Source organism: Hemicordylus capensis, chromosome 1 (genome assembly GCF_027244095.1).
Source record: "Hemicordylus capensis ecotype Gifberg chromosome 1, rHemCap1.1.pri, whole genome shotgun sequence".
Classification (NCBI taxonomy): domain Eukaryota; kingdom Metazoa; phylum Chordata; class Lepidosauria; order Squamata; family Cordylidae; genus Hemicordylus; species Hemicordylus capensis.
Window position 1 is genome coordinate 229,626,281 of NC_069657.1, and position 24,518 is coordinate 229,650,798.

At 43.3% G+C, this 24,518-nt stretch overlaps 1 protein-coding gene across 8 annotated transcripts in view; it reads left to right on the forward strand.

The window, feature by feature from the left end:
• The first annotated feature begins 11,747 nt into the window (after positions 1-11,747).
• Positions 11,748-24,518, forward strand: part of ASB18 (ankyrin repeat and SOCS box containing 18) — a 66,489-nt gene continuing 53,718 nt past the window's right edge. Inside the window, exons 1-3 of one of the 8 annotated variants that reach the window (XM_053283155.1) lie at positions 18,827-19,076; positions 20,412-20,521; positions 20,906-20,994. In XM_053283155.1, coding sequence (XP_053139130.1) covers positions 20,982-20,994 — 13 coding nt within the window. In that variant the 5' untranslated portion in view covers positions 18,827-19,076; positions 20,412-20,521; positions 20,906-20,981. Of the gene's footprint in view, positions 11,874-18,826; positions 19,077-19,486; positions 19,566-19,946; positions 20,522-20,905; positions 20,995-23,740; positions 24,115-24,138; positions 24,359-24,518 lie in introns of those variants that run through there. The other 7 variants (XM_053283154.1, XM_053283157.1, XM_053283156.1 and 4 more) reach the window with 7 other exon arrangements.

The following is a 24,518-nucleotide window of genomic DNA, read 5'->3' on the forward strand; positions in this document are numbered from 1 at the left end:
CTCTTCTCTGGCATTTGCTTTTAAAATTTCTGGCACTACAGGCTCTACTGGGTTGACCTCCCCTCCTGGTGAGCGGGTGACATTACTCAGACCTCCCAGTATTGAAAAATGCGGGCTTCAACAACGTTCTGCTCACTCCCCAGAGGGAGGGAGGAAGATGGCTCAACAAAGATGACATTGCATACCAGCTGCATGCTGTCCGACAGAACTATTGCAGCGGACCAATCAAAAGGGGGGGACACATACAGCTCCAGCTAATTTCACAAGTACTCCTTTCAAACATACCAGAGCTCATAAGAGAAGTACCATATATTCTACAAAGATACTTTCTTGTGATACATAAGGCTCTTTCTCCTACAGAACAACCAAGCACTGGTGATTCTTTTTAAACGTCGTTCAGATGAAAGAAAGCAGCATGATCTCTCACTGGCCCTTCAGCACCATTATGACCTTCTTGCTGAATTCCATTTGCTCTAGCCAATTGCTTGATTTTTAAAGGAAGGAAGATGACTTCCTGGCCCACTAGCACAGCAGAGGGCACCTTCTACCCATTGGCAGCAAGTTATACTATTTGTACTACTATCCCCCTGAGGTCAGTGCTAGAGTATCAAAAACTTCCTAGGGATATCTGAAAGGAGCGGGTGGGGGGGAAGCTGTCAGGCAAGTTGGAATATCTGTAAACAAAACTTTCCGTTTCTGCAAGCAGAAGAGGCAAAGAGGCCGTGTCAGTCTTTTCTTAGTTTAACCCATTAGGACGTAATCTGAGCCTCTGTTAAAGGTAAAGCTAAAGTGTGCCGTCAAGTCGGTTCCGACTCCTGGTGCCCACAGACCCCTGTGGTTTTCTTTTGGTAGAATACAGGAGGGGTTTACCGTTGCCTCCTCTCGCGTAATATATGCGATGATACCTTTCAGCAGCATCCTATATAGCTGCTGCTAGTTTCAATAGCAAGGAACAGCTCCATGATCTTAATCATGCCTAGGGGGCATCTCTTCTTAAAGAAGAGCTATCTTCTTGTTTCTTGCTAACAGTGCTTCCAGAAAGTGCTCTCCTTCTTCAGGGATATACAGGAATACAGAAGAGATTTTTTTTTTAAAAAAAATCAAAAGTTTCAGTTTAAGATTCACTTGTGCTCTCAGCAATGCGGAATTCAAAACTAGGGTGCTCACCTTAACTTGTGTGCCATATAAACAATAATGACTTTACAGAGTCTTATGCTGTGGTTTTGAAATTAGGTTTCATGCACCCACACTTTGACCTGGTCTTTGAGTTCAAGACTGGGCTGGGAAGGGATGCATTCAGGAAGAAATCCAAGATTTAGAACAATCTGGACAGGCTCAAACACTGAGCCAAAACCAACGAGATGAAGTTCAACAGAGACAAATGTGAAGTCCTGCATTGGGAAAGAAAAATCAAATACACCAATACAGAATGGGGATGGGGACAGGGCTTGGCAAGGGAGCTCCTGTATAGAATATCTCTTGCTTAGAGACAAAGCTGTGGGTACTCCACAATTCTGCCCAAGCAGAAAAAGCAGGATTTGTGATATTCAGAATCACAAGAATATAAGCTTGTGTGTGTGTGTGTGTGTGTGTGTATGCGCATATGTATCTATCTACAGTAACTGTACAAAAACATTCCAGTCTTTATAGCTGGCTGCCAGGGTAGACTGTGGTCAACATCTGGCGAAATCTCCAAAGCTAGAGGGAAGCTGATGAGAACTTCCAGGATTGAAAGCTGGGGCTTTGATGCTTTGCTTTGCTCTTTTCTCCATGACTACTAGTAATTGAATAGCATGCCTCAGCATTCTGTTCAACACACCTGAGTGAGGCTCATTGTTTAAATACCCATTAAGAAAACAGAGTATACCTTTTCTCTCTAGCAAATACAAAATTCTAAAATGCAAAGTGAAACTGACTGTTCCATTAACAGCCACCCTGCATCAGGAAGTTTCTAAAGGGTGAAAATGTTATAGCTGACTTTGCTGCTTGTACCAAATGTCACTTTCCCCCTTAAATCTTCTGCTAACAAAAACGGTGAATCTATGCAAATGAGTAAAGTAATTGACAAGTCAAAAAATAAGGCATTGCATTGCATTGCATTGCATATGTAAAATAGAAAACAAAACTGAGACTTTCAGGTACCAAACTTATTTTTGAGATGCGAGCATTCCTGTGAAATGACATGCACATCACTATAGAATCTGGCTGTAGAAGTGTGTGCTTTTAAGAAGCACTGGCTAGCTGGATACAGCTATCATGGGGCATGGTAAAGGGCAGCCTACTTCAAAAGTGGCTATGCAAGCCCCTCACTGCAGCATACATATTAAATGATACCCTTGAGATCTAGACAGTATGCTCTAGACATGTACTGGCCTGCCAAAAGCAATGGATTGCATTGCGTAGCTCAGTTCACTCCAAGTTAGCTTATACACTGTAAGCACGAGGGAACATTTCATGGAGCAGAATATCAATGACTGATGGTTGCGTTTACATAGGGTTTTTTTTAATTGTTTCACATCTGAGTTTAGAGAACTCCAGACCCTGCAAAGAGCCACAAGAATTTGAAGAGTCTTGTAAGGGTCAACACGGGTGAGATTGTAGTCAGTTATTAGACATGTTTCTTTAAGTTCTCACTAAAGTCATCTTTGATAGGAATGGAAATCTTTGATTCCTCTGGGCCCAGAACTCTGAGAAGGCCCACCTGAGACAACCTCACAGGGTGGGTCGAAGTTGGATGGCAGAGGCGCCAAGCCCTGAAGGGCTTTATAGGTGATAACCAGCACTTTGAATTGGACTCAGAAGTGAACTTGCAGCCAATGCAGTGAAACAATGGTGAAACATGATCATATTTTCTGCTGCCCATTAGCAGCCAGGCCCCAGCATTTTGAGCCAGCTGAAGCTTCTGAGTTATCTTCAAAGGCAACCCCTAGGGGCAGAGCCACCATTGGGCGAAAGGGTTCAAAGAACCCAGGATGCCAATGGGGAAAGGCCCCTGAGCCCCATGACTTGGGCTCCATAGGAGCCCAGAGCAAATTCCCCCCTCCCACACCTGGGCCGCCAAGAGCCTGGGCGAACTCTTTGCCAGTTATTTCAGGCAGCTCCGACTGCCCAATAGAACGTTTTTCCCTTCCTCTCCCTCTCTGGAGGGAGAGAAAGGGGAAAAGGTCCTATCAGGCAGTCAACACTGCCTGAAATGACAAGCTGAGAGCTCGTTTGGGCTCTTGGCAGCCCAAGCCACGCCCCCTTGTGTCACAGGGGAAACTATTGGGCAGTTGGAGCTGCCTGAAATAATTGGCAAAGAGTTCGCCCGGGCTCTCAGCGGCCCGGGCATGGAAGCCAAGCCCCGGGTGCGTGACATCACACACACAGGCATATTGGAGGGGGGGCAACGAGCGGGGCTGGACACCGGCCGCCACTCGACTGGCTCCACACCTGGCAATCCCAGGTAGGGCGCATTGCAAAAGACCAACCGAAAGGTAACAAGGGCATGCATTATGGATTCAAGGGCCTGCTGGTCGAGGTAAGGCCACAATTGGTGCACCAGATCAAGAGTCTTGGAATTAAGTAGCTAGAAAATCCAGTTGCAATCATCTTCATACACAGATACTGGCCAACATTCAGACTAGTAAAGTAAAGTAAAGTTGTGCCGTCGAGTCAGTGTCAACTCCTGGCACCCAAAGAGTCCTGTAGAATACAGGAGGAGTTTACCATTGCCATCTTCCATGCAGTATGAGATGGTGCCTTTCAGCATCTTCCTATATCACTGCTGCCCAATAGAGGTGTTTCCCATAGTCTGGGAAACATACCAATGGGGATGTTACTTCCCTGCTGTGCTAGTACTGCACTATTATTTTATTATTATTATTATTGTTGTTGTTGTTGTTGTTGTTATTGTTATTAAATAAATAGTGCAGCAGTTCTGAATTCTAGACTAAGGCTGCATGACTCTTAGGAGCATATTATCATGATGCACAGTGAGCTCTGGAGGGAAGGGGAGATATACAAAAAATTTCACTTCTCCCGCAGCCTTAGTCTGGAGCTCAATACAACCTGCACTACTAGCTTGGATGACAGCCAGTTTTTTGCTTGTTCAGCTTGTAATGGTGAATGTATCCCCTGCTAACTGAGCAAAGAGGCACCTTTTTAGTGGTGATTCTCTTTATTGACCAGGGAGAGAGCAACTGGCCCTATCAATCCCCAGCACAGCATCCCTCCAGTGGCTGTTACTGGTGTCTATGTTATGTTTCTTTTTTAGATTGTGAGCCCTTTGCAGATGAAGCCATTTTATTTATTTATCTATATTTATGTATACTGCTTTGGAAACTTTGGTTGAAAAGCAGTATATAAATGTATTCATAGAGATGTCAGCAAAGTTCTCTCAGTTCAGGCGCAGAGAAAAAAAATGGGAGCTTGAAATACCCTTCCCCAAACAGAAGGATGGACTCCAGTTGTCTCCAAAAAACTGCTTATCAGCCTTCCTTCCACTCTCTTCTCCCAAGTGTGACATACCATTGCTGTTTTTGAGCCATTTTGACATCCGTTTTAGTCACATTCTCTAACATGGATAGAGATTTTGGTGATTTTATTCCCTCACATAAGGGAATTGCTGCTTAATGCCACTGTTCTGGATGTTATCTCTACTTCTCCAAGACAGTGAGCTATTTTTTGGCCTTCAGCGAAGAGGCCCAAGTCAAAACAAAATTGGGAGATCATTTGCACCTGACTTAGCCCTGGCAACAAGTGGAATTGGGGGCAGGGATGTATAATAGCTAGAGTGTCATCAGGGGCAAAGCTAAGAGCTAACACAGAGACTTTGAAAAGGACACCTTTTTCGCCTGGGCTTTATTGGAGAGTTTTGGATGAGAGATTTACTTTTCAAAAGTAACTTTTTGATGCTTTTGAAATGAACTGTATCCTACTTTGAACAACACCTGCAAACTCTGCAAGGTGTTTCCATGCTTTCTAGTGTAATCATTGCAATCTACCTTAAGTAGGTTGCAGTGTTTTCATGCTTGCCACTGTCTCTATTTTGATATTGGTCAAGGTGGACTCTAAATCTAGACATGGCGAAGACTTAATGAAATTCAGAAACTGGCTGGCATCTTCCACAGCACTGCAATGATGGAAGAAAAGTTCCATCCTCACAGAGCTGCAAGAGTCGAGCTGGGATGAAGCCTTGTGCCACAGCCTAGCATGGGGGAAGGGGAAGTGATTTTAGTTTATCTTCCTTCCTTCCTTCCTCCAAAAGCCACTTTTGCTGCCAGAAATATGTCCCTAAGGGTCACACAGTGACATATTTATGGCAACAAAAAGGGCTTTTGGAGGAGAAAAGAGAAGGAAAAATCACTTCCCCCTTCTCATCCACCCACGCTGGGCTGTGAATCAAGGCTTCAACACCGCTAGGCTCCTGCAGCTATGTGAGGATGGAGCCCTTCTTCCACCCTCATATTGCGGTAGAAGATGTGGGCCACTCTATTTTAAATAATCCTATTCCTTACAATAATTTCTAATTATTAATCTTTTTCATTAAAGAATGCAAAATTAAGAAAATCAAAAAGAACCAGAATATATTCAAAAAAGAATTGTCTTTTTCCCCATTATAAAACTAGAAATCTCACTAATTAGTGATGAGAAGCAATTTTCAAATATATCAAAGGGTGCAGTTAAATTTAGCAATTTGAGATTTTTGATAATATACAATCCTTAAAGAGCAACAATCTATATTTCTTCTCTTATATTTAACCCCTATGAGAGGGATTCTCATAGAAATCCCTTAGGATGAAGCCCACATTATACAGTCAGCTTATTTTACTGTCATTGCTTCAGCAGCTTTGTTTTGTTTCTCATTGGGGATGAAATACAGGTTTTTAAAAAGTTAGCCAAATGTGGGGTTTTGTTTTGTTTTGTTTTGCATGTGAATATGTGAGTTCAGCTTATATCTGAAAAAAAGCAGGGGGGACTGCCTGTCATCTTCTCTTTAAAGGACTACCAATTTGAAATTTTGAGAAAAGTTAATCATTAAATCAAAGTATATGTATTTTTAATGTTCACTCACCCATCAAAGCAAATGGTTCTGACCTTTATAAAACAGACTTGGAAAACTTAGATAAGATATTCAAATACATTCCATACAGTTGTTAATTTTTTCAGATTTGATCCATGGCTCAGAAATGGTCCACTCGTTTCAGTTGTATCATATCTAACACAATATCAAAATAGTGTAGAATTTATTTATTTTTTTAAACCAATTTTGCACAAGCACTGTTTGGCACTGGTGAAATCTCCTATTGGTTTCAGTGACGTTTCTCCACTGGAGCTGCTTTACTGCTATGAAATAACCAAATCCATTCACGATTTAAGGTGATTTAGATTTACATCAAAAATTAGCCAGTTGTACTTAATAGGGTTGTGGAATGGGGCTTTAAACCTTTTGACAGAAACTGATCTTATGTTGCGTGGATAAGTCTGATAAGAAGTCAGTCAAAATTATTCATTTGCCACAGTTGTTCCTCGACTGAGGCTAGATGAAGGTTACTTTTCACTTAGACATCACAGTAGGTTCGTACCTGTGAAGTCTCCCATCTGAAGTGGGAGGGTCCTGCATCAAGGACCTTATTCCCATTCCTCTGCATGACTCCTCTAATCTCCTCCATTAGGGCAAGCATATGCCTCTGCTCTCCCCTGTTTCCATCCCCATATAGCTAGGCTCTCTGCACAGGGGGACTTTCAAGTGAAACTTACTCAGTGTTACGTCGTACTTTGCCTTGGAGTCACAGCACAAGGCAGCAGGAATAGGGCTAGGCTTTTCCTCTATGCTGTGGTCAGAGACAAAGTGAATCTATCTAAGATCCGCTTTGAAATCATGCTGAGAAAAGCAGAGAAAGAAAGAAAGAACAGGCAATCAGGTAGGACATAGAGAAGAACTAGAGAACAAGAGAAGACAACTGATCACCATCTTTCTCTGGTTGTGCCCAGAGGGACTGCTCTACTCCAACCCCATTTTACACTCTCAGCCATGCTGATTGTTGGTCAACAGTATTTATGACATTCTATGATAGCAAAGAATTGAATGCTCCCTATAGGCCCCAGGTTATGAAGAAGAGGAATATCAGGGAAGCCTGCAAGAAACTGAAACATTTGCGGGGATTAGAAGTTCAACACAAAAGCACCTAAAATTTGATTTTGGCCTGTGTAATATATATACTTAATTTTAAATAGTTCAGTCCTAATTGGAAATTCTGGCAATTTTTATTACCAACATTAGTTTCAAGACCTTGAATTCTGAAATTCAAATGGCTGACATACCATGCAAAGGTATGGCAACCTAGTAAGTCTGTGTGCACCCTAAATTGCACAACTGTGTGAATGGTGCAAATGCTATCACACAAGTTTAAGTTTATTGGAAATAATGAGCTTGCTCTTATGTGACATTGCACAAGTTGCATGCACATAAAGTTACTGGGCTGACATACCCTTGCTTGGTGTGTCAGCAAGCAATTTCATGTTCAAATATAAGCATAGGAACCAACATTTAAATTGTATTACTGAAATTAAAACAAAGATCCTGCTTCCAAAATTTGAAAACGGCATCTCCCAGTTTAAACAATTTAAAGGTTAGATTTCATATTCTTGATTTTTATTGCGATTATTGCAATCCAAAGTTCATGGCTCAGGATTTCAGGTTTAGGGTTTAATTCTTTAAATTCAACATCAGACAATACATATTCAGTGCAGGTCTGAATAAGCAGGCCAAATTATAAGTGACAGGAAAGGCTGAAGAAAGGATCTCCTGACATCTTTCTCTTTATCTCAAAGCAGCTGCCGAGGGGGGGGGGGTACGTCCTAATTTGTTCATGTTTTAACCACATTTAATTAGCTGTGTGCAGTGCTGTCACAGATTCCCTCACCAACTGCAGACTACCACCCCATTTTCCAGTATTGGATGTTCTTTATTGATGAAGATACCCAATCAAAGCTTATGCTGGGGAGCACTGCAAATTCTGCAAATTCATGTCCAACTGAGATGTCTAGGGTTGTGAGGGGGTCAGTTCACACCCCCTCTGCCTTGAATTTGAACTTAGAACCATCTGTCACTCACTGTGATATTTTTAATAACTTTTTTGAGGATAAAATCTCTTGTATTCATGCTGATCTAGACTCCACAGTTACTGCAGAGTCTATTGTAGAGGTGTCCAGCAACTCCTCTTGTTGGATTGGATTGGATTGGATTGGATTGGATCACTTTCAGTTTGTTACTTCTGAGGATGTAGACAAACTGCTTTGGACTATATGCCCTACCATCTGCTCTCTTGACCCTTGCCCAACTTGGCTTATTTATCCTTGCGTTTGGGGTGGTATATAAATGTGTTAAAATAAAATAAAATAAAATAAATAATCTGGCAGTCACATTATTAGAAATGGTCTGGTAAATATCATAAATGCTTCTCTGAGGGAGGACAAGATTTCTATTATTAGAAAATACTTGAAGAGACTTGCATTGGACCCCTCAGTTGGCTAATTACAGACCTGCCTCTAATCTACAGACCTGAGCCATTTTGGAAGGGTGGTATAGAAATTGAATGAATGAATGAATGATCTTCCTTGGCTGGGCAAGGTAATCCAGTGAGTGGTCACTTCTCAGCTCCAGGCAGTTTTGGGTGACACAGATTATCTAGACCCGTTCCAAACTGGCTTTCGGATGGGCTATGAGGTTGAGACTGCCTTGGTCGCCCTGATGGATGATCTCCAATTGGTGACCGACAGAGGTAGTATGACTCTGCTGATCCTTTTGGATCCCTCGGTGGCTTTCGATACCATTAACCATGGTATCCTTCTGGGTCGCTTGAAGGAGGTGGGATTGGGTGGCACTGTTCTACAGTGGTTCTGTTCCTACCTCTCTGGCAGATTCCAGATGGTGTCGCTTGGAGACTGTTATTCTGCAAAGCGAGAGTTGAAGTGTAGAGTTCCACAAGACTCCATACTGTCTCCAATGCTATTTAACTTCTACATAACACAGACCTGAGTTAGCCTCCGAGTTAACTTCAAGGTCTCTTTGCCCAGAGACTGACCCTTTTACCTCCCTCTCCTTGATTGTCTCAAACAAGCTAAACTAATCATTCCTCAGCAAGGAAGCAGATAAGGCACAGCGATCACTGCTCCCCTTCCCAACAAAAGAGGTTAATGGGTCATAGGATCTCAGGAGATGTGCTCATTAAAAATACCAATTGGTTTACTGAGTCTTTCTGACCTGACAGATAGGTCCTTGCATGTCCATTCAGTCAATTTACATACAAGTTGTTCTTGACCTTTTCACACCATTGTGCTTATGCTAGCACACCCAACAAAGACAATGGATTATTTTGAGATCCACAGGTATTCCCCTCCTCAGGAAAGAGGAGGAACCAGCATTTTGCTATTTGCACATTTTGGGCTATAACTGGCCCTAGTTTCATGAACCAGTGTGCATGGTCTCTATACCTTGGAACCACTTGCCGTTTGGGCAATTGAACTGACACCTACCATAACACCTGGCTGTTTATTGTTCTTTGTGCCATTCCTGCTCTCAGCCTCCAAATCGGCCTTTCTCACTGGCCCAATCTGCCCAGCTCACTTTGCTGCTACAAGAAGCTGGCTACATGAGACTATACCCCTTTGGCTGTATCCCTGCTGCCTAACCCCCGAACAGCAATCAGTTCTCCGCTGCTGCCTCCCGACTTCCGGTCTGTTCCAGAGGAAAGAGATCCTTTGGCTGCACCTGAGCCATAAGGAGTGAGGTAGTATAATAACCACTGTGCCCCTCTGGGCCTCTCCCTATCTCTGTTCTTTCCTAAATCCAAAAACCTATTTCTCTGAAGCCTTCTCTCTCTAGCCAGTCTGAAGTTCAGTTAATTCGGACACCAAGCTAAATTGCCTTTTTTAAGTGTCCTGGTTAATCTCTCTGACATATTTTAGTAATAATATTGCCTTAATCAACTTTCCCCACTGTATCCTTCAATAAATTGTATTGAATCCCAATACAATTTGTGAATCTCAGCTTACTCTCTGTCAGTTAATTTGCCCGGGTCCAGAACTTTGCACAAATTTATTCTGACATGCGACTGCTCCATTCTGGCTCGCTAATTCCCCCACACAAGCCCGAACGCATTTAGGGGCGTCACCAATCATCCCAGAGCAGTTCTATTAATACAGTGTAAGACTGAAAAACTCTTAGCTAATTTAGAACCTGGCCTGGTTCAAGGAACAGCCTTACAAATTTACAATATTGATCACAGGTAGGCATGGTTCTAGTAAGAACTAATCTGCCTACTTTCCTTTCACTATCCCTACAACTGGACTAAATTAGCACAAATTACAGTAACTGGACTAAGTTAGCCCACTTGTACCTCAAACATTCATGCATCCGCCATCTTGAACTGGGGTGGATGACGGCATCACAAACTATGGTTTTTGAAGTGTCCCTACAACTGTACCAAATCTGGTCAAAATTGGTTTCCACTTGCACCTCAAATGTTCATGTGTCCACCATCTTAAATCAGGGTGGATGAAATCATTGCAAACTATGCCCATGGGCCATCCCTAGGTGTCCCTACAGCTGTAGCAAATTTGGTTCACAAGTTAGCCTACTTATGCCTCAAACTCCATGCATCTGCCATCTTGAATAGCAGTCGATGACATCATTACAAATTATTGAGGTGTCTCTATATGTCCCTACAACTGTGGCAAATTTGGTTCAAATCAGTTAGGAGGTTCACAGGTTAGCCCACTTGTGCTTCAAACATTTATATGTCTGCCATCTTCAATCAGGGTGGATGGCATAATCACAAACTACACTGTTGAAGTGTCCCTATGTACCCCTACAACTGTACCCAACTTGGTTCATATTGGTCCAGGCACTGTGAAGTGTAGAGAGAGAGAGAGAGAGAATATACCGGGTGATCACATAAGCCTACTAGAAGGTAAGCTAAAAAACGATTGAGGAGGATAGTGCCTGCACATTTTGCTGGCTACCTGAGTTAAAAGAGCTAGAGCTTAGGCTTTTAAGAAAGAAAAGGGGGGAAAAGGAAAGAAAAGAAAGCTGGGAATCCAGGCTAGTGAATGGACTAAACGGTCAGCACATGGCATGGCTAAAGCCTGGGGTAAAATCCAGCCAACCGGGCAATCTAACAACCTTAGTAAAGAGTAAGGAAATTGCTTGTAATATAGCCCTGGTATAATGAGACTCTGAAGCTACTATTAGGCTTGTTCTAAAATAAAATCTGCCAGCTCTTACATTCGTGGGTTCAAACATAACCCCCCCCCATTTACTAGTAATCTGATCAGTCAGCTTTTGTTTGCCAATATGAAGTGATCCAGAAAAAGGTAGCCCTTATCTACTACTTTGTATGCTTGTAGTAGAATTTTATCTCTATGTCCTTAGGGAGAAAATGTTCCACAGTCTTTCTCTGTTACAGAATTCCTTTTAAAATGTCTGAGTTCTGGTTCTTTTCAATGACTCTCATATATATATATATATATATATATATATATATATATATATATTACACACACACACTTCCCTGTGCTAATCCCAATGGTGAAAAAGGAGCTGGGCTCATTCTATTTTTAGTAAAGCAAGTAACACATCTCATTTACGACTGGCAAAATGGTTCCCAGGCACAAAGTGCTCCGAAAGTCCTGCTTCGACGACATCCCTGATCACCCACTCAACTCAGATTTGGTTACTAGATTAAAGAAAGCACTGGAAGTTGGAGATGAAAAGACTGTGATGGATATTCTCTGCAATGAAATCAAGCATGTGGATGCCACCATAGAACTATCTAATGATGACTGGATGAAGGCCCCCACGGCTCAGTTACACCCTCTGGTATTAGTAGGTAACTGGATCATTTGTGCAATTAAGAACTGGTTCATCTTGAGAAAGCAGCTGTAATTTAATGGATTTGCTTGATTAAATTATCCCATTTACAAGGTTGCCACTGCACCATGGATGCTTGAATTCTAAGCTCAAAACCAGTTATGCAAATTAAGAATGCTAATTTGCTTTTCTGAAATAACCTTGCTCAATCTGCATGCTCTACTCAGAGGTTCTGCAGAATTTTGAATTTTGGACAAGTACCATGAGGAGGAGCATGGTGTGTGATTAGGGTGGGGCAAAGCAGTCACTACAAGTTGCCATGTATTAGCACAAATATGCCAGTCTCTGGAAAACTTACAAAAGCCCTCTGAACATAGGATGCATCTTCATGTCTTCTTGATGCAAGAATGAGGGCACCATAAAATAAACTTTCACTTGAGAGAAAATCTGATTTTCTGATCTGAGGTTGAGCTTCTGAAATAACACATACGTCATGCATGCACACAGCTGAGCAATGAAGCAACCACCAAAAGCTAGTTTTCATAAATGGGTCTCTGGGTGCTCCTAGGTGTCATCACAGAAGCAACAGTAGCACCAATCAGTGCATTAGGTGGGAAGTACTTTCCAGAAGGAAGCATGGGTGTTTGGAGGTGCCACCACTGTTTAGGCTTAATGGTTTCTGTGTTCCCCCTCACTGATCATCCTGGTGCAACTGCATCAGCGCAGAGATCTGCCTAGCCCACCTGGGATTTGTGGGAGTCACAACTGCTTGCTCTTAAATTTGTGTCTAACTAGGCTTGAACATTCCATGCCTTTCTGCTACCAAGCTTGAAATGCTCTCTGGTCTCAGCTGTGGCCTAAAAATGCCTGGATAAGCATGTCTTTTTCCAGTGTGCTGCCTATACATTTAAAGCTTGAGACCTAAGCATGACAAGGCCCAACTCAAGCTGATGTTGTCACCTTACTGAGAAGTGAACCTGCTGGCAAAGAAGCAGACTAGCACCTGCCTCAAAGGCTTGACTATCTCTTTTGTGGTGTGGCAAGAGAAACAATCGGAAAAACCTAATGCTTAACTAGGAGGAAGATGCTGAAAGGCATCATTTCATACTGTGCGGGAGGAGGCAATGGTAAACCCCTCTTGTATTCTACCGAAGAAAACCACAGGGCTCTGTGGGCGCCAGGAGTCGAAATTAACTTGATGGCACACTTTACATTTACTTATTGCTTACAGAACAATCTGAAAGATACAAGGCAAAAAGTGAAGATTGGATTAATATAAAATACGCAGCTTATCTTCCAACCTAGCACACTCATTGTATCCTTGATGATGCAGAACTAACTACTATCTGAAAGCTGTTGTAAACCGCCCTGAGCCATTTTGAAAGGGCGGTATATAAATCAGATAGATAGATAGATAGATAGATAGATAGATATTAACCATATACATTATAAAACACTACTAGATGGACACACACTGCCCAGCTTCTGGACTGATCTAGAATCTTCATCTGAAGCTTCCCTCTAGGCCAAAGATTAGCATATCTGCATGCAAACCAATGGAGTCCAATGGCTTTGAGTTGGGTGGGAAAGGGCTCTGAGGGGACAATTTAAATAGGTTGATCTTTGCTGCAACCTGAGATGTGTTTTGTTTGGGGGACTTTTTTCTAGAAAGAAATCCAAATCGGTCTCAACAAAAAGTTACTAGCTGCTGTGGGCAAATATTCTTCCCCCTCACCATTAAAAATGGGGACCCCATTAAAGACACATTCCATATGGCAGGCTTCCCCACCCTGCAGCCCTCCAGATGTTGTTGAACTACAACTCCTAGTATACCCAGCCACAATAAATTGTGTCTAGATGTGCTGGGAGTTGTAGTTCAGTCACATCTGGAGGGCCACAGCAGGTTGGGGAAGCCTGCTATATGGCAACCATTTTTTGTGGCAACCATATGGCAACTATATGGCAACCATTTTTTTGTTTCTGGCTTTCAGCTATTAAATCTCCAAATGCAGGGAAATGGTAGCCCTTCTCATCCTCTCATCTTATTTACTCATATCGCATGAACTATTTTTGCCTGTTCCTGTGCATGAATCTGTAGCAGTGCATGATTTGGATGCTCTGTATAAAATTTATTTTTAGTGAAGTAATACTGGGGGAGTGGGGGACAAGGCCTTTTGAGGGAGGGGAGAAGGAACCCTAATCTCCCTTGAACTGCTTGTGCCATCAATTCAGTAAACAAGCAATGGATGCAAAAAAAAATAGAGGTTGTAGAGAGGCTATGCTCAAACTTTAAGCGTGTGTTTGTAAGGAACATACATTGCACTTCCACTCTAGGTGACTAGCTAGAGTATAGGTCTAATATGCTGGAAAACTGAATCACTAGGCTGGCTAGATGGTAGTGCTTTCCTTTTCTCTCTACTAGCGACTGAGATGCTTGTCTCCGCTGCAAGCAGTGCTTTCTGAACTCAACAAAATTAGTCAAGTATCAACCATCTTACTGCTTGTTAATGGCTGAAAAAACAAATGAGAGTGGGATGTGAATTTTTGTTTTTCCTCCTAGCTGGTTTGGATGTTACAAAAGACTATTCATCCAACTGGATGCAGAGTCGCTTACTGTTTCAGATGTTGCTTCTATGAAACATCTGAAAAGGAAAGGGAAAGGGGAAAAAGGCCTGGCACTTAAAGCAGGGTAGACATCAAAGTGATTTGAACACACATTCACTGCCCTGAAAGGGATGGTCTTGGGATGCAGCAAAATTTATGTTCAAACCACTTCTGCCACTATTGTGGTAGTGGAAACGGTTTGTATTTTTAATGTACAGAATGTGCTTTCAGAGTAGCAAATATGTTCCAAACACTTCCATAACCACACTTAATTTATATCTGGCTTCACCCTTACTGTCTTCATCCTAACATGCATATCTAAGACCTGATCTTGTCCCCCACTCAACATACAAGTCTTTCTGTATACAAAAAGTGCCACCAACTGAATGGGCATCCAACTGCAAATAGGAACATAGGAAGTTGCCTTATACCAAGTCAGACCATTGTTACATCTAGCTCTGGCACACTGACTGGCAACAGCTCTCTGAGATTTCAGGCAGGTGTCTTTCCCAGCCTTACCTGGTGATGCCAGGGACTGAACATGTAGATGCTCTACAACAGAGCTACAGCACCATCCTCTGTCCATCCCCATATTCAGTACTACTTCAGGAAGTTCCAGGCAACAAAGCTAAAATAGGTTGTTATTTTGATGGAAAACATAACCATGCGAGTTCCAGAATATTCTGCAACAGTAAAAACAGAGGCTGACATACTGCACAACATTCCATCTCTCTTGTAATGGAACATGCACACAGTTGCACTAGAACGCTTATGTGCAAAATGCAAGATTGAAGCAAACACAGCTGCACAATGGAGTGCTAGTATTTCCAATAGGCATTCATCACACAACAACATTTGTGCAATTCTTGTGTTTTGCACGCTTGAGATCATGTACAATGCACATTCGTTGTAGGAGGGTTGAACATAATGTGCAAATAGGGCTAGTGCGTCTTCTACATTCTGATGATTGCCTATTAACTTGGAGATGGAAAAGGAGGGGAATTTTCAGGATAGAGGAGTAAAACATGCCCTGCATTATTGGACCAAATGCAGAAGCAATGGAGGAATGACCCCACACAGTATGTACTATAGAACCTATGAAGAGGGGAAAGCAAACAAGCTCAGTCTCTTATCAGGCCAAGCCATCAAGAAAGGTGACCTTCCATTGCCCCCTCCCTCCCTGCATGCCTCTATGCTTGAACGAGAAATTATGCAGACGGGCATGCTAATTTAGTCTGCTCATTTGCATAATTAGTACACATAATTTTATCAGGCAAATTACATCACCCAGATTGATTGGGGGCAGCCAAGGAGGGAGGAGTGGAATATAGCAGCCATAAACGGATGCATTATGCTTCAGTTTACAAAGGGCTTATCTGGACCATTTTTACAATACCAAACTTACCCCTACACACACTAGTCCCAGTCCAGAAGCTGCAGTTCTATATTCTGCCCATATTTAAAATACCAGGGGAAGCTTGCTAGCCTGTGTGTTCTTTTATTTACAAAAAAGAAAAAGAAAATGTGCACTTCAGGAATAGAATGGAGACCACATCCTACAAATCAAATACAATTTGGTTTTGTTTTTATTTTAAGATTCACATAATGGCAGGGAAACTGAAATGAGAAACTGGAGTGGGGTGGAGATCCTGCTGGTTTGGGCTACCTGGTTTTTCTTTTAAGAAGGCTACAAGGCTATCCGTGTGCAATGTGAGTTTTAAGGTTAAAACAAAACCCAACCCGTACAGGTCTTAAACATCAAACCAGTGGCGTGAGCAGGCGTTGTGTCATTCAGCATTAGTGATGTCAGAGGGCGCAGCCCAGCAGGTATCCAAGAGACTTGCACAGCCACATGCCTTATGGCAATTGCAAGGGGGGAAATTGATGTCTAAATGAAAAAAGCATCACACTTTCCCAATGACAAAATATGATGGCTTCTTTGCTGGGAAATGTGACATTACCATGATGGAAGTGCTGCTTTGAGAAGATATCTATATCCCCACCCAAAATAATAATCATGTGTTTATTGTGCTAAAAAGAAGAAAGAAAGAAAGATTATGGCCATCCCTTCACCTTCAGATCGCACCATTAAGACAGGTGTGGATTTGTGAAGTTGAGTCCTGAGGGCAAAAAAAGGGGGGGAAAGGCTGCCAAGCAGCAATAGAAGTGAAGCATTTGCCTGTTATGCATTTGAAAGCTCAAAGCATGGCTTACATTCTAAACTATGGCTGGTGCAAGCCATGGATTGGGATGATACCTAAACTGAGCCATAATCTGGTAATGCAGCCAATGAAGTCATTCACACGACTGAGTGGCAGGGATGTGCATAGAAGTGGCTTGGAGGCCCTTTATGTGGCTCCAAACCAGTTCGAATGACCAGTGGTTTGGCTGGTTCGAAGGCAGGGGCATACCTTTAAGGGCGGCGGAGGGTGCCCTTCCCCTTCCCGTTGCGTTTCCCCCACCAGCGCGCCATTTAAAAAGTGTTTGTTGGGGTGGCAGGATACCTCCCTGCTGCCCCAGTGTCGTCCTTAGCCAGCCAAGGAGGACACCAGGGTGGCAGGGAGGTACGCTGCCACCCCAATGAACACTTTTTAAATGGAGCGCTGGTGGGAGAAACGTGGCAGGAGGGGTTAGGGCACCCTTCCCCACCCTTAAAGGTATGCCCCCTCCTTCAAGCCTCCCCCCGCCAGCTCCGTGCACATCCCTACTGGCTGAGTGGGGCAACAGGCGGGTGAGGGGAGGCTTGGTAAACTCACTTCCTGCCCCCCGCTGACGACCAAATTCTTGTTGGGAGCACATATTTCGCTCCTAGACAAGCAGTGCTGTGTGCCTGCAGCACCAAGCTCTCGAAGCCAGGACGTATACCGGCCTCCGAAGATCCCACAACGCACCACACCAGTGGTGGTGTTCCCCCCAGCAACAGGCAGATGCCCATCAGTGTTGAAGCACTGGCTGAAAGCAGCCGGTGCTGACACACAGTCAGGTAAATGGGATTAACCTCATTTAAGAGGTGGGCTCCCTAGGCATTTGCCGCCGAGGTGCCCCTGGGAGCCTCATGCCTCCCAGCAGTTCTCACAGGCAGCCAGGGCTGGGCTTAGGAAGGTCTTGGGCGCTCAAGAGAACAGCCTCAATGTTTTTGCAGTACCAGCAATTCAACTGCAGATTTAACAGCTATAGAATGTGCTCCAGTCTTATGAAAGTTCACATATACTTAGTGGTTCCCTCAGCAATAAACCGTTGTGACAAACTGGAACTGTTATTTCTAAAGCAGTGAAACAGCCACCTTCTAGACAGCAGTCTGTCTGACTTCAGTGAGCTGACTCTGAGCGTAGCTAAGGTCAACCTGGCAACTCAAAGTTCCCATCTGCATGAATTAAGAATCACATAGAGGTGCTTTCAGACATACATTTTCCCCAAGGAAAGAAAATGCATTAAATGTGAATGAATCACTGTCAGTTTCTGCATCAACAACAACTCATTAATTTCTTCAAGAGTATTGTCCCTAGTAAATTAAATAATTGCCGTATTGTACTCATGGAATTCATTGATGTTCATGAAGGAGAGGAGGGGGAAGTTAATTTAATTTGAGTGTCATGAACTTAAACAGTTTGGCATGTATACAAACAGAAAACGGCAAGAGCACCACAGAAGTGGACAACTTCCAGGACAACTTGCTATTCAGTCCAGCTCATTGGTTAAATGGTCTGGTGCAAAGGGGCTGGAAAGCACTTTGCAGTTGTCTACCAAGCACTCCACCGGCAATCATGGGTGGCTGGGAAGCCCATTCTTTAATTGCTAGGTAATTCCAGAATTTCAACAGGAAGTGCTTTTGCCATGTGATAACCATTCTTCTGCCTCTGAAGTTTCCTCTAGAAAGCCCAAGGAGTGGGTGAGCATACAGGGATAGTCAAGAAACCAATGCATTAATGTGTCAAGTGATCGGATTACACTAGGAGGAAGAAAAAACTAACACATACCAAATTCCATGACCTTCGGTTTGCAGACACTCAAGGATTTCATCTCAACTGTCTGCCACTCTGTTCAGACACTCAAGAATTTTGGTTCGTGGAAGAGAGAACTACCCATAAACAGCAACCACCCCCCTAACTAGATGAAGATGACAATGACAAGGGGCAGATTTTGCCCACCATTATCCAGTGCCCAGACAGATGCTTTGATTTCAACGCAAAAAATGATTCCAATATTAAAAATAGGAAAAGAACATTCAGAAACTATAGACCTTTCTTTTTTCTTTTTTCCCCCATTTTGGGCACTGACACTTAAGATGCTACCATCTTCTGTTACTAACAAATATCCATAGGGATTACATCATAATTGGGACTAGAACCTAGTCTGCAAGCATTGCAGCTCAAAGGCCTAGCAACTACTTGTGGTTACCTCCTTCCAAAAGAGAGACTTAAACTACAGGAGAACATACTAAAGACATTCTGCTCACAAGCAGCTATAGTGACAGATAGCTCTGGAAGAAGTGACTGGCTAAAGCAAAGGAGCATTGAAAAGATTACTTGTGAAGCAATGTTGTAGCCTGGCTTGTGAGAAGTAAAGCTAAAAGAGCCTGGGCTTCATAGCATTTTTTCTGCAAGTGAAAGGAACTGAGGTGAGAAATGAACTACCTGGGGAAAGAGGTAGACTGGGAAATGGTGGAGAAGGTGAGTCAGAGATTAGGGGGAAAGGCAAAAACCATAAAGGCTTGATGTGGGGGCAGGGGAGTTGGCCACATGCTGGAGAATGCGCCTATTTCTTTAAGAAGTCTGGGATGAAGCACATTTTCTACAGTGGCAGAAGGTCTCCATGCTCCAGACTACAAATTCACTGACTCGAAAAGGGCAACATTGGAAAGAAAGATGTGAAAGAGTCAAAAGGGTACATGATAAGCAAGGAGACCTGTCACTTTGTGAGAATAGGAAAAGCATTTCCATTCCTCAAGATTTACATGGCCCTTCCAAATAAAGGCTGGTTCAGTCTCATACCGCAGTCATGAGAGCAGATGTGGGGGTGGGGAAGAGGTTGAGGAGCAACTCCTCACTTAAATTGTTTGGGAGGAGAGAGAAACACTGTTTAACAGTTGAAGAAAACACTTGTGGGGGTGAGAATATATAGGAAAAGAAGATTGTTTAAAGATCTGCAGTTAAATGGAAAAACTGGCTACCCTCTAGGATCTCTGGAACATGCTGGAAAATATAGTCTCACATGTTCTATAGGGCCAAGGGAGTCTACCACGGGAGTGGGGCAGGAAGGACACTTGCCTCTTCAGAAACTCTAAATTTAGTTAAATGTTTTAGTTCTAGCCCCTCACTAGGAACCTAGGAAGAGATATCTTTAACAAAAAGAATAGAGTTCCCAGGCCTAGAATGTGTGATCAGAGGAGGAGGGCCTGGGCCAGCAGCAGCAGCAGGGCTAGAATGCTGCTCATTCCATGTGCTCTAACACTGCTTCTGCTTGACTCCAGCAATCCCCACAAGACATGGACACCACCCCCCATAGATAGAAATAAGTTTGCAGAACCCTTCTTAAATACTCTTCTGCAGTTCTACTTTCAGCTTCCCCCTCATGGCACAGCAGCCCACTTCCTGGCTCCCCTAGACTCCCAGGCCTTGGCCAGCTGTCCTCATTCCTTCTCCTCTCAGCCTCGACTTGGGCCCTGCAAAAGGATCTCTCCCAGACTGTTCTGGTTCTCTGGGCCTCCACTCCCAAGTGGAGCTGAAAGGAAGAGCAGCACAGCAGTCTGCCTGCCACCCAGTACAGGCAGCGGGTAGAGATGTACATGGACTGGGAGGGGAAAGGGGTGGCTATTGGGTTCACTTGCCTACATTTCCCTTGTAAATGGGTGTGAGACTGTTGTTTTGTAGATTTTTTTGTTTTTAATTTTAATTTTTGCTCATTTGATCATATTGGAAGAAATGTGTGCTGCCCATTGCTTCACTAAATTTAGACGCCACTGATCACCACAAACAGCACATATGAAAATCCACTGAGTGTGACAAAAAGTGAAATCTGGATAATTTGTTTACACAAACCGACAAACAAGTGCAATGCCTTCAGGTCAGTATCAGTAGTTGAGATATAAAGGTTTAGAGGCACTTTGCAGTGCAGTCATGAGTGATAAATGGAATTCATGCAAGAAAAAACACCAACATAAGGTAAAATTCAAGATGAGCGCTATTAAGGGAACTCAGTAAAATGGTGGGGTGGGGGGCACCTCTGACTGCAGTCCTCTCTAGGACTCTTGAATTCTTTATATTTACAGTTGAGTTTTCCAATAAATATTTTCTTTGAAATTGAAGTGTAGCTCCTCATTGAGAGAGATCAGCATATGAAACAGAATTCCCTTACCCTAAACAAATGTGCAGAAAAGGGAATTTCAACAGGTATTTATATGCTGATTTAAGGATTCTTTTTAAGACTCCGTTTACTCCAACTTTGTAGGATTCAGCTTCCTCTACTCCGCAACTTATGCACTGGTACCAGGTCTTGGGCCTTTAAGAAAAAAGCAGCAAGATTTATGATGAAATCTGGTGAGTCAGCAACACTGGGCTGAAAAAAGGCCAGATCAGAGAGAAGGTAAAAGAGCCCATTATGTTTTATTGGCATAAGGTAACATGCCAAAGCAGCATTCATTGGACCCAGGACAAACTTGTAACACCTACCTCCCCCACCCCTGATCCCTTGCCTGTCTTGAAAAATTGGAGAACTGATTGGTGCTCTTTAGCTGATTGGTGCTCTTCATTAGGTTCAAGCTCCTTAAGGTTCTGACTGCCAGATTTATATTTATAGCCAAGCATGGCAGTATGACATAGATGTTTATTCACTGATAAATGCCATTTAAAGACTGCTCCCTGTTCTTGAGAGCTAGTGTTGGTTCTTCTATGCACACAGGAGACCAGAGGCCTAACTCATCTACTCACATATGCTCTGGGGTCTGCAACTCCTATCGGCAGCACTAGCTCCTACTGCCTCTGGATCAGTATTAGGGTTGTGCACGGAACTGGCAGGGGGCAGTTCAATGGCAGGGGGATGACTTTAAGGGCAGGGGAGGATGCACTCCCCCCCGCCGCATTTCCCCTGCCGGTGTGTGATTCCCTAAAAGCCTGTCGGGGTGGCAGTGTACCTCCCTGCCAACCCATCCTGATGTTGACTGGATATAACCGGAAGTACTAGCTGCGCCTGCACACATGTCAGTTGCGTGCGCATGGTGCATGCGCAACACACACAGGTGCAGCTAGTACTTCTGGTTATATCCGGTTGATGTCAGGACGGGGCGGCAGGAAAGTACACTCCCGCCCCGACAGGCTTTTAGGGAATTGCGTGCCAGCAAGGGAAACATAGCAGGGGGTGCATCCTCCCCCACTCTTAAAGCCACCACGCCCCGCTGTCGAACTTTCGAGCTGACCAGGGTTCAAACCGGTTTGGAGGCCCATAAAAGGGCCTCCAAACCAATTCGTGCGCATCCCTACTCAGTATCCCTAGTTATCCCTAGCATCGGTCATTGTCTCTCCTACCTGCTGACACCCCTGCAATACAAGACACAGAAAATACTGCTACTGCTATGAATATTTAAAATACCAGCAGAAATTGTGGAATTCTGGGACTTGTGGTTCTTGAATTTATTTTGCCAATAATGTCCTGCTCCTCTGACCATAATTCTGGCTAAGCCCGGGTTTCTGGTAGAGGAGAGAAACAACACAACAGATCAGGAGACTAGAGATCACAAAGTTTTAAGTTAATGCTCTGAAAGGAACTAGGGGACCCAGGAGAAGCTGGGAATCTCAAGATGTTCAAAAGAGACAGAACATCTATGGTCCTGGCAAAGAAGGTGTTTGTTTGAAAGTGGGAGGTCTGTTTGCATAGGATTAAGACACAGCATCTGTTTGTGGGTGGAAGCATACAGATCCCAGATGCTCTTGGCACTCTCTGTGTCCAGGTTGATAATTTGGTCAGGTCCTGAATTTTGATGGCAACAGACTGAAAGACCTGCTTAGGGAAAAACTGAAAAGGAAGGAACTGGAGCACCAGAAAGTGTCCCAATCTTCCTGCCTATATCTAAGTATCAAACAAATAACTGGCATCCTTTGGGCTTCAGTTTGGTCCAGCCCTGCCTTCTAAGGTCTGTGCTGAAGAAGCTGTTGCTTTATGCTTCTGTCTTATGGATGGGACTTTGCAGCATTATTGAATTGTCAAGGGGCGGAGGAGAAGGGGGGAGGGAACAGTAGCAGTGGTTTTTGTAGCACAGAGATGGAGCACCATGTTGTTCTCAGAAAGCTTTCAGTACATGGATGCTGTAGGAAGAAATGTGCAAGGAAAAATGAATAGGAAGTAGCCGAGTCAATTGAAAAATGATTTCTGCAATACCCACTCCTCCTTCCTGCATTGAGGCATTTCCCTGCTAATACTCAAAGATCTGTGTAATCAGTCATATTTCTTGATATATTCCCATTTGGCTATTATTTCTTTGTATCACTAGATTTCTGAATGAACTTCTGAGGGCATAGCCCCTGGTAATAATAGGTTGTGATATCACATACTTCTGGAGCAGAATAGCTGTGTGGCTGTGCCCAGGGCATATCAGAAGAGGGGCATTCATCAGCTATTTCTGTTGTGTCCCCTACATAACCTTGAGCCATTTGTTTTGTCAATCAAATTTTATTTTAGGCAAAAACAATGTGCTAATTTAACAAAGTAAGGAATGCTTTGCCATGAACTTAAGCAGAGAGTCTAGTCCTTGGAAATCACCTTATATGCAGCATGAACAAAGGTGCTAGCAGACTTGAATTTGCTCCATACAAAATGCTTTTGATAGTTGAACGTCACAGAGAAATGCAAACTGAGTGGTGATGTACACCATGAACAGGATAGATCTACCCAGCAAAAAACTGGGTAGATATATCCAAAAAGTGTAAAAAGAGATGTTGGTGCTGGAAATTATTTGGTAGTTCTTTACAAAAGCTTGAAAACCAAGAGACCCACAAACATGCAAGCCTTTACATACATTCATATCATACAGATTTAAGGTTAATATGCATTTTAGAAAGAGTCAACTGTAGACTAGGAACTTGTGTGTTTCTTTGCCAAGCTGCCGCTTGGAATTAAAATAGTTTGTCACACAAATCCCAACACAAAACAGCATTGTGAATATTTGACCTTGTCAAGCTATATATATTTCTACACGCAATCAGGCTATCATAGTAAAGTGCTTGTTGCTGTCGCTTAGCAGCCCACGTGGCCTTAATTGTATCAAGTAACAATTACCAGATTTGAAAATAAGCAGTGTCAGGCACCTAACTAAACTATAATTGGATAATGCAAGCAGAGCAATCAAAATACTGCAAGCTATAAAACCCCACCGATCTGCAGAACAAGATTTTGGACTAAAATAAACGGGATCAGCAGCATGATGGCAGAGCAGCTGCCAGGACCTGCTGTAGAGAAGCGGCTGATCTTTGAACAAGAGGGATCCAAGTGCCAGCTTCTGCCTCATGCTCCTGTGGACAGCTACTATGAAGCTCTTGTCACAGGAAACCTGAAGAAGCTCAAAGCCTTAACTGGCCAGTACTATGAAGATGTCAACATGGTCTTTGAGATCAGTAAAAGTGAGCTGGAATGGCAGGTGAAAAGTCAAGCTGCTTTTGGACTGTCAGGTACTCGAGGCCACTTTCAAACCTATACAGGAATTTACTAATTCCAGTGAAGAGTTGTGGTGCTTTTGGGGTTGATTTGTTGCAGCTCGGTTGTTACACATCGCTGTGTGGTCTAGTTGTCCTGAGATCTGCATGCAGGAGTTAGTTCTCTGATGCTAAGCCCTTCTCGCCATCAGCAGCTCTTCCGCATGTGGAAACATACACCTGGATTGCCCTTTCGTTTGCATACTTTGCGGCATGAGCGGTAAGCGCTTTCAGCAGTGAACATGCTTGCTGCTGCCTCAGTGTTGACATGTGTTCTAGCCATCCTAATGGAAAGTGGCCATGTGGCCATTGTGACATGCTGCTACCATGTGTGATGTTGTTGTTCAGCATTACCAGCAGGGTGTGGGAGATCACAGAAG